Below are 9,306 nucleotides of genomic sequence, written 5' to 3' on the forward strand. Positions count from 1 at the left end.
CCATTCGAGGCCCTAGGCAATAAGGTGGCTGATGAAATTCCTTCCTGAGTGGAGTGTTTCCATCCAGCTGTGAGCCACGGCTGGTGTTACAACAAGCAGCCCAGTGAAAATGTCTGCCTTGTGCTCAGGAGTGGTCAAAAAAGCAAACAGAAGGGAAGGCCAGAAGACCACAACAGATATGAGGGAAGGGTGTAAGTGTGGTTGAAGCCACCAAACGTGATCTCATCTAGGGGTAGTCCACACCAGAGCATGGAGCAGGGCAGCTGCCCAGTGTGGGAAGGCAGGATTGTGGCTGTACCTGCAAACACAAATACACCAGACCCATCAGCAACCTCAGGACAGAGACACTGCCATGTCTCCAGCTGCCCCAGGCAGCATCTCCTGGGCTCAGACAGAGGGGCCATGACTGGCAGCTGAGGCTGGCATGCAGTGAGTGCCATTGGGACATCCCCAGCTCCCAGACCTGTTCCTGTGCCACCTCTCGCCCCCCAGCACTGTCATGCTGCCACCACAACTACCTGAGTGGAGTGGGTTCAGGACGGCATGTGCAGAGCAGACCGTGGCCCCAAGCCAAGGAGCTTGCTGGTGCCTGGGTATTGTGGGGTACCCAACAAGAGGGGCAAGGAGTCCTCAGAAAAGTGGGCTCAAGCGGTAGTGCCAACCTGGAGATGGCCTTTCCTGGCCTCCTCCTCAGCCAAACTCAGAGAGCTTTTCCAGTTTTGCTACAGACATGCAGAACTGAGCAAGATGTGCTTCCCAGGAGCACGGCAAAAAGGATGAACAATGCTAATGAGCAATGTGTACTATTTCTAAACAGCCCCCAGGCTGTTGACAGCCCCCCTGAGAACAAATCCCTGGAGAAGCACCCCAAAAGAGACCAACCAGGCCAAGCAGACCTGCTGCGGTGGCACAGGAGAAGGGCAAAAGTCAGTGAGGAGGGCAGGGCGGGGAGCGCTGCCCTGCAGAGCAGGCACCGCATGCAGCCATGCCGGCACTGCTCCCGGCAGCTCATCCCGGTGCCTGGCGAGCCAGGCAAACGGTCCTCCTCCTCCTGGGGAGCTCAGCTGGCTGCGGGGGAGATAAAAGGGAGGCATTGACGTCAGGGCTCTCGCCACCCACGTGCGGATAAACAGGCGGCTGTTGGTACAGCCGGGAAGGCTTGGCTTAAACAAACACGCCAGGCAGCTGCCCGCAGAACGTGGCTGGCCCTGGTTCAGCCAGCACTTAAGCAGGCGGCTCGGCCCCAGAAAAGCCAAGGGGAAGCAAGCAGCGAGCCAAGTGGTGTGCAGCCACCCCACAGACAGCGTTACAGCCCCCGCTGGACACCCACTCGCTGCGTGGCCTTGGGAAATGAGCTGGCCTCCTCTGGCTCTGGGTGGTTTTGGGAGCCCTGCAGGACCCCTTTGCCCAGCCCTTGCACCCTCTGAAGGGAACCCTCCAGCTGTGCTCGATGCCGAGGCGCACGCGCCAGGGCCAGCAAGCGAGGCCGGCAGAGCTGCTGCTGCCCTCTGAGCATCCTCTGTCGGTTCCCATGGAAACTCCCCGGATCCCAGCCGCAGGAGCTGCTCGGGTTTTGTCTGCACTCACCCATCCACCGGCCCTGCTCGCTGCCCTCCTCCCATCACATGCCCAGGTCTGCCCCTGCGGGAGGTACCCCCCAGCCCCTCTGCCAGCCCCGTCCTTCTTCCCTCATACACCACTGCAGAAGGCTGCCCCTCCAAACATGCAATATACCTTCCCCATAGCTCTCAGTAGGCCCTAATTCTCTGTTTGCTGCAGCAGATCATGCAGAAAACAATATCCCGTGGTGGGTGACAGGACCACATCTTTCTAGCACCTCAGTAGGAAGCTCAGGAGCTGCTGGCAATGCCACACCAGGTCCCATCGTGGTGCTGAACCCAGGCAGCCAGAGGCAGCAGGGGTCTAGGCACAGCTGGGGGGGCCCAGGACTTACAGGGAGACCCCAGGCCACGTGCCAAGGGGGGTGCATCCAGGCACCCGGGCCCAGGTGGCTGGTGCAAAGGTGCTGCTGCACTAGCCAGCTTCCTTTGCTGCTCTTAAAACCAGGCAGACTTGAAAGGCAACCTTTGAAAATCTGTTTTAAAATTGCTTGTGCATCAAAATGTGACTAATTAAAGGCAGGAGGCAGAGGCTCCACCTGCCAGTCCTTCCTGCATTTATCTGCTCTCAGGGCTTGTATCCAGTGGCTCAGGCTGTGGCCCAGCAACGAGACCCGGCTTTGGAAGCTCCCACAGAGCCACAAAATACTGACTTCTTTCAAGAGCTGAGACTGGGGAGCCTGGCTTTCCCCATGCACAACAGCAAGCCTGCCTCACCCCAGCAGGAAGGCCTCCCGGCTCCGCAGAGCTCTGCATGGCCGCGCTCCACTGCTCCAGACAGCCGGCAAGCTCTTGTGCAGGAAAACACGAGGTAACCTTGCTCTTTCTGTAGCACAGCTCAGCAGAGGAAGGGGCAAGCAGGGCCAGAGCTGCAGGGAGAGCCTGTACCAGGAGCTAGATAAGATCATCAGTGTCCATCCTGGCGGGGATTGTGCCTGGGTCCATGGCTCTGGGTGCAGGCTGATGGCACGGCCAGCACTGCGGTCACTCCGTGAGGAGAATCAGGCTGCTGATGGGAGGAATCTGAAGGGCTGCAAGCAGACATGGGAAAAATAAAGACACCTTGGGAAATCCAGCCAAGAAAAAGAGAAGTTCTTCACCGTAAAAATAAAAGAAATGCATGTGGTAGCTTTGTTCTGTTCCTGGATAAAGAGGGATAAAAGACATTAATAAAGCCACAAAAAAAAAAAAAAAAAAAAAAAAAAAAAAAGATAATCAGTATGTCTTTTCCAAATCTTCAGGACAGAGTACTTAAATCAAAGTGCATTTCCATTCACTGGCAACAGAGAAAAATCTACCAAGGAGGAAAACCTGTAAATCTGCTGTGGGGCAGGGCCGAATGGTTCATACAGGAAGGACACATGGCTCCGCTCCCTCTGCTCCCTGCCAGGCCGGGGAGTCCCAGATGGGAAGGGCTGCCCGGGGCCCAGCACACATTTGGGAAGGAGGGTGCCACGACAAAGGTCCTCAAAGAAATCCAACTGCCTTGGAAATCCAGCTCTGTACAGCAGAGCGCTGTCCTCACAGCGAGGAGTGAGCCATCCAAACCATCCGGCGATGGCCGTGAAGCAGCGCAGCACTGGGCGGCCCCGAGGCGTGGGGTGAGGGCGCAGCACCACGAAATGGACTCCCATTTCCTGCCCTTGTCAGAGCGTTCTAGCTGGACCAAAACAGCACCATTTTAAGCGTTACCATGGCGACAGCCGCCCAGTAAATGGATGCAAGGACTGCAGGCGGAATGGCGCTCGCAGGGAAAAGAGCCCACGGTCAGTCCCCGGCAGGCACAGGCTGCCCCTCACGCCCCTGCAGCCCCTCGACGCGGGCCCACTGCGTGCAGGGGGAGATGTGGATGGAGGCACCCCACGTACCCACCCTGCACCCTCCACCCAGCTCAGCCCACGGAGGTCAGAGAGGTTGTGGTGGGAAACAGGGAGCAGAAGAGCCCGTGGTAGGAACGTGGGGAGGAGTGGATGCTCTCAGCAGTTAATGCGCTCTGCATATGTAGATGCGACAGCTTTTTGTTTATTGCAGCCCCTTACTGTAAAAACTAAGCTCACCCACAGGACTGCTCCCCTCTACACCCAGGATCCTGAGTCTGCCCCTCCAGACACACATCTTGGCTGTGGAGCATGGCCCTGTGAGAGCCACCAGCTCTGCTGCGAGGTGACGAGTCACACTCCCTCCTGGGCTGGGGCTGCTGGCCAGGACAAGCAGCAAGTCAGAAACCATCAGGACGGGGAAAACAGTGACAGGGGGAGAGCTGCCAGGGCCTTCTGCCGGGCACGGGCTCCAGGCTGGCAGCCCAAAGGCATCCCCAGGGCTCGGGCTCTGCTCGCAAAGATCCAGCCCATCCACCAGCCACCGCCCAGGGCTCCAGCAAACCTGTGTGTGGCCGATGGCTCCATCCCGCCCAGCACGCCTGCAGCCACTCCTGGAGGCGGTGGCTCTGCCCAGGAGCTTCTTCCTTGCATGGATGGGGGGAAGAGGGAGCACAGCCTGTGACTGCAGGAGTTTCAGGCAGTCTGGTGGCTGCTCATATGCCAGATAACGAGCTGGGTTATTTGACTTGCTCTCCTGCTGCCCAAACCAGGCTCCTCCTCCCCAAACAGTAGGTGCTGGGTGGTTTTCTTCAGTTTGTTACTGATCCCCCCTCTTCAAGCTGGTGGTTGTTTTACAGGGAGCTTCACAAGGTGGATTAGCTCCTAGGAACTGAATCACAGAAAAAATTAGGTTGGAAGGACCTCTGGAGGTCTCCAGCCCAACCTCCTGCTCTGAGCAGGGTTGTCTGCAAAGCCGGAGCACGTTGCTCAGGGCCTTGTGCTGCTCTGAGAATCTCCAGTGATGGAGATGCTGCCAGCTCTCCAGACTGTCTCAGAGCTGCACCACTCCTCTACTCCTCTTGGGGAAGAATTTTTCCTTCTGCCCCACCGGAGTTTCCCTTGCTGCTGCCCATGGGGCCCTTTTCCTATGTCCTGCTGGCACCAGCCCAGCTCCAGGGTCCCTGCAACCCTTGTGGGCAGTGCAAGGTGTGATCTGATCCCCTGCTGCCTCCAGGCCATCTTGACCCCCACATTCAGCTTTCTGGTGGAAAGTCAGTTCTGTTGATTTCTAAGCAAACACAACAGCAATATTTGAAAGGTGTTTTCTGGAATTGCCTAGGGAGTTTCTAAATCTCTCCTTTTCTTGATAAATGCCATAGGATGGGGGATGACTTTTGGGCTAAATTCTCGCGTTCACTGATGCCAGGTTTATGATGATTCACAGCACCGCTAGAAGTCATACCCTCTGCAGTACCACCACGCGGCTTTAAGGCTCTCATTTTGGAGTAAATGAAAATGCAGGCTCACCTTTTCACCCATGTGAAAAGCAGGGGTATGGTGTTTTTGTTAATGCTCCCAAAATATTACTTGTTTGAGTTCAGATGGGTCTGTTAGGAATTTACAAGTGAAATACTGTTTAATTCATGAATTTAAGTGGCCAAGAAAGTAAGTTGGTTGAGGAACACAGCCTTAACCTCCAGCAAGTTTTTGGACCTGTGGTCAGGCTCTGAGCTATTCCTCCACCTCAAGGTGACCTGACTGGGAGTGTCGCTGCTCAGACTACCCCAAAAGATGGACATGGGCTCCCTGCTTCGCCTAGCAGAAGGACGAGCCAGCCCTGCACGACTAGCTGTGTAAGCACTCACCTTGTTTTCTGTGAAACTGCAGCACCATTCCTGGTCCACAAGCAATGAGTTTCCAGCCTCCCTCATGTCAGGAGCGTTATCTCCAAAGCAAAGCTGATTTGCAGTAACCCTCTAACCCTCAGTCCTGGCTGAACACATGGGCATGGTGGCCCCAGCCTCCCCCACCAGGATGAGCTTTGCTGTTGGTGCAGCTCTGCTGTTCCCTCCAGAAGTCAAACCAGAGTAAGCAGACATGGAAGATGTTCCCATAATGGGCCCAGCCACAGGAGAAGGACACAGAAGTTCTTTGGGAGAAGCTCCAGGTGACATCAAGCATGGGTATAGGGAAAGGAGCAAGGAGAGGGTTTCACAGCAAAGAAAGGAAGAGAGAATGGAAGGATCCGAATCAGAAGTCAGGGAGAGAAGGCAGGATTAGTCACGTCCTCTGCAGAGAAGCTCCTGGAGCTCCTACTGCGCTTTTGCAGAGCCTGTTAGCCCTGCCCTAATGGGACAGGAACTCTCCCCCACATCTGGCCAAAATCTCCCACCACCCCTGTGCTTCCTCATCACCTACCAAACCTTCCTAAAACTGCAAATCCTTCATAACAAGCAGACATGATAAGCACTGAGGAGCAAAGGTAGCTCAAGGACAGGCAAACCAGCACTGCAGCTGGGGAGGACATATGGCCAAAACTCTCCCCTGAGGCGTATGGGCACCACAGAACTGGAAAATAATTTTACATAACTAAAATCCAGCCCCACAAAAGGAGGGGCTGATCACCATCTCTCCAGCCACCCCAGACAGCCCCCTCACCGAGGAGCTGTGAGGCACTGAAGGCATCAACAGGGCACCAGGATCCAGGCATGGGCCAACTGCAGCACTGCAGGCACAGAACTGTCACGTTCCAGCACAGCTATGGAGGGGGAGCTGGGACAGAGCCACCGTCTGGAGCTTTGCTTAGAGCTGCATTAAAATGCATGAGCTGTGCTAGCCCTAATGATGAGCAGAGCTGTCAATGAAGAACTCGTCCCAGCTAATTATCTCTAATGAGGGCAGAGTGTCAGGGTCCCTGAGGAGCTGGGCAGCAGCTTCCCACTCAGTTCAGTTGCAGAAGAGCGAGAAGATAAGTAAATGTCATTGTGGTGGCCTAGCCAAGAAATCATTAATTAGGCAAATGTGACCTTCTGTGCAAGTTTCCTCTTAGGAACCTTGACTCCCCAGAGCTGGGACATGCAACCAGGCTGGCAACACCCATTTTTACCACCCAACTTGTCCCCTACTCCCATTTAGAGTCAGCACAGCCCCAGCATGGCAGCCCCTGACCAGCTGCACAGCTGTGGCACACTCAGCTGCTGGCTCAGATACCCCTTGTGAGGGCTCCAACCCATTCCCAGTCTCCAAAAGCAGCAAAGAAATCTTCACAAAACACTTCAGTCACATTCACCCAAACCATCTCCCTCACTCCCAGCCCTACGAAGGCTTTATGCCTACCCAGCAATGCCCTCTGCAGCACTCTCCTAATTTTCAAGACAGAACAAATATTGGGAATTTGTGCTCCCCTGTAGTTTTACATTTCAGTGGAAAATAAGCCAAACAAGCACTGCTTGTTTCTCTCATTGTGGTTTGGAGTCACGCTTTTGGGGCACCATCATCTCTACTCCGCACAAGAGAGCTGTGGACTGATCTAAGAAAAACCACCACTACATCTTGTGGTCTCTGCAACACTAATGACCAGTGAGGATCAGAGTAAAGTCCACTGACATTCCTTAAAATGCATATTTAATTTTAGATCAGGATCACATGCAGTCAAGTACTGCACGGGCAGAACCACCACATCAGGTCAGTCTTACAAGAACGCTTTTCAGAGGCCACAGGACAGAAGTAATTTCCTCAGCCAACAGGCACAATTCCTCACTGAGACTAGGCTGCTTGTTAGATGTTGGTAACTGCAACACGCCCCTGGGTGTGCTCACTGTGGGGCCTCTTCTACACAAGCGTGGCTTAGGCAGAAGGCTCACTGAACCCCACAGCTCCATCTGTAGCTGGGACTTTGTGCTGAAGATTTCTTCATTGCTTCTGAAGTGCCTTTTCTTTCAGTTGGTTGACAAGTTCTTCAGCGTACACCTTGAAGAGTGGGACAGGGTCCTGAAAGAAAATGGAGGTTAAACTATTTAGACTGAACCTGGGCAGCAGCAAGCCTCACACTAAGCAACAGAAATGCCTAGACGGGGTAGGATCTGATATTACAAAGCACTTTAACCCAGCACTGTTTTGGGCACCCAGATTTAACGGGGCTCAAGTGGCTTCTCAGGGGTTTTGGAGCACTACTTCCATCGGTGATGAGTGCTCAGGATACTGAGATCAGCTAGATGCACAGCATGATGCAGCTAAGACACCTCTGTGCTCACAGGACAGCACTGCCTCAGAAACTCACCTTTTTTTCTAGGACCCTCTGTTTTTCTATTGCTTCTTCTAAACTCAAGCCAACCCATTCAGCCTCCTCTTCTGGAATCACGAATTCCTGTGACAAAAGGAGAAACAGGTGCTGTAGTCTCTCCAGGTGAGGAACACGCAAGTCCCCTCTTCACCCCACTCCCACAAACACCTTTCCTCCAGCAGGAACACTACTGCAGACAAGCCTCAAGCACTGTCCCCTTGCTCATCTCATTTCTGGCAAAGCTCCCTTCACCTTTCTCCTTTTCCCTTTTGCAAACTGTACAGCACTGTGTGTGCTGCTCTGCCTCTCCTTCCAACACTTCTGTGGCTGATCATAGGCCACGGATGACAACCACCATCAGCTACATAAAATTAAACAATCACACTCAGGCAATAAGGGCTCCTCACTGCAGCATCGATAAAAATTCTCCCTGCTGTTGGTAGTGTCAGCTCTTACAGTGCTTGTTGTAGATTCACTACAGAAACCCAGATCTTTGTCTGCCTCACTGATGAATACGGAAAGCAGCAGCTACAGAGAGACAGGAAAAACCTAGCAAATGATGTTTAGGTCTTTTATACCCATACCCTGGATACAGGAGAATGAACTGTAGCCTGTGCTGCAAGGGGGTGAACAAGACGTTATCAGTCGAGACCACCAGTGAACACTGCTGCGGACCCCAGAGCAGAAGCAGCAGGTCGGGCACCCACCTTGTACTTATCATAAATGGCCTCTCTTCTGGCTGGGTCATCGGGATGCAGTTTGGGATCTCTCCGTGCAAGCCGCAGCAACATCGTTCGCTTCAAATCCATCCCCAGCTTCGAGCCCAGATCTGCTTTGGGGGTCTGGCGAGAGAGAACTGACAGCATGAATGTGCACCCACGGGCAAAGCCAAGAAGCCAGGAGCCTACCAGCATGTGGATAACCCCATCAAATCACCCAGACACCGCACGGGACACCCGTAACAGGGGACGACGCTCCCCGGGCGTCCCCTGACGCCTTGAGGCCCTTGCCTTGAGGATGTAGAAGTCGAAGCCGTAGGCCTGGTCGATGAGGTCGAGCGTGCGCATGGTGACGGTGACGGTGAGGGTGGCGTCCAGGATCTCGCTGTAGAGGCGCCTCTCGAACAGCTGCGGCTTCCACACCTTCGGCAGCCGGGTGGAGAGCTGCCCAAGGCCGGGGCCGGTCAGCGCCGGGGGCATCGGGCACAGGGGGGTACGGGGAGGGGGGAACCGTCCTCACCTTGTCGTTGCGGGCATAGCGGAAGCCTCGGACCCATCCCTCGCCGCCCCACAGCCCCCGGTGCGCGGCGGGCGGCAGGAAGGGCAGCACGGGCACGTCCTGCAGGCGCTGCCTCTCGCCGCTGCGCGGGTCGCGGCGGTAGCGAGCCCCCTGCGGCCGCCAGTGCACGGGGGCGGCGGGCGGCTCGTCCTCCTGCAGCGCCCGCAGGCAGTGCGCCGGCAGCCGCGAGCACAGCCCCTGGCGGAGCCGCAGCGCCGGCCACAGCCGCGGGGGGAAGCGGTGCAGCGGCATGGCCGCCCCCAGCCCCCACGGCAGCGCCAGGGGCCGCCCCCCGGCAGTCGGAGCC

At 55.5% G+C, this 9,306-nt stretch overlaps 1 protein-coding gene across 1 annotated transcript; it reads right to left on the reverse strand.

Annotated features, from left to right (window-relative positions):
- Positions 1–7,046: 7,046 nt before the first annotated feature.
- Positions 7,047–9,303, reverse strand: MRPL28 (mitochondrial ribosomal protein L28). The gene is made up of 5 exons (XM_082772277.1): positions 8,961–9,303; positions 8,732–8,884; positions 8,429–8,563; positions 7,719–7,805; positions 7,047–7,429 (listed from the first exon to the last, which is right to left on the reverse strand). The coding sequence occupies exons 1-5, from the start codon at positions 9,249–9,251 to the stop codon at positions 7,352–7,354; spliced, it is 744 nt and encodes a 247-aa protein (XP_082628403.1). The 5' UTR covers positions 9,252–9,303; the 3' UTR covers positions 7,047–7,351.
- Positions 9,304–9,306: the final 3 nt, after the last annotated feature.

This window comes from Aythya marila (assembly GCF_965140915.1).
Source record: "Aythya marila genome assembly, chromosome: 15".
Classification (NCBI taxonomy): domain Eukaryota; kingdom Metazoa; phylum Chordata; class Aves; order Anseriformes; family Anatidae; genus Aythya; species Aythya marila.

Excerpts from the sequence above, each read along its gene's own strand:
- MRPL28 (XM_082772277.1), bottom strand. The coding sequence starts at position 9,251 with ATGCCGCTGCACCGCTTCCCCCCGCGGCTGTGGCCGGCGCTGCGGCTC. Across the intron at positions 7,806-8,428 it reads CCATTTATGATAAGTACAAG|GAATTCGTGATTCCAGAAGA; the intron begins GTGGGTGCCCGA and ends CTTTTGTCACAG. Across the intron at positions 7,430-7,718 it reads AGAGGGTCCTAGAAAAAAAG|GACCCTGTCCCACTCTTCAA; the intron begins GTGAGTTTCTGA and ends ATTTTCTTTCAG.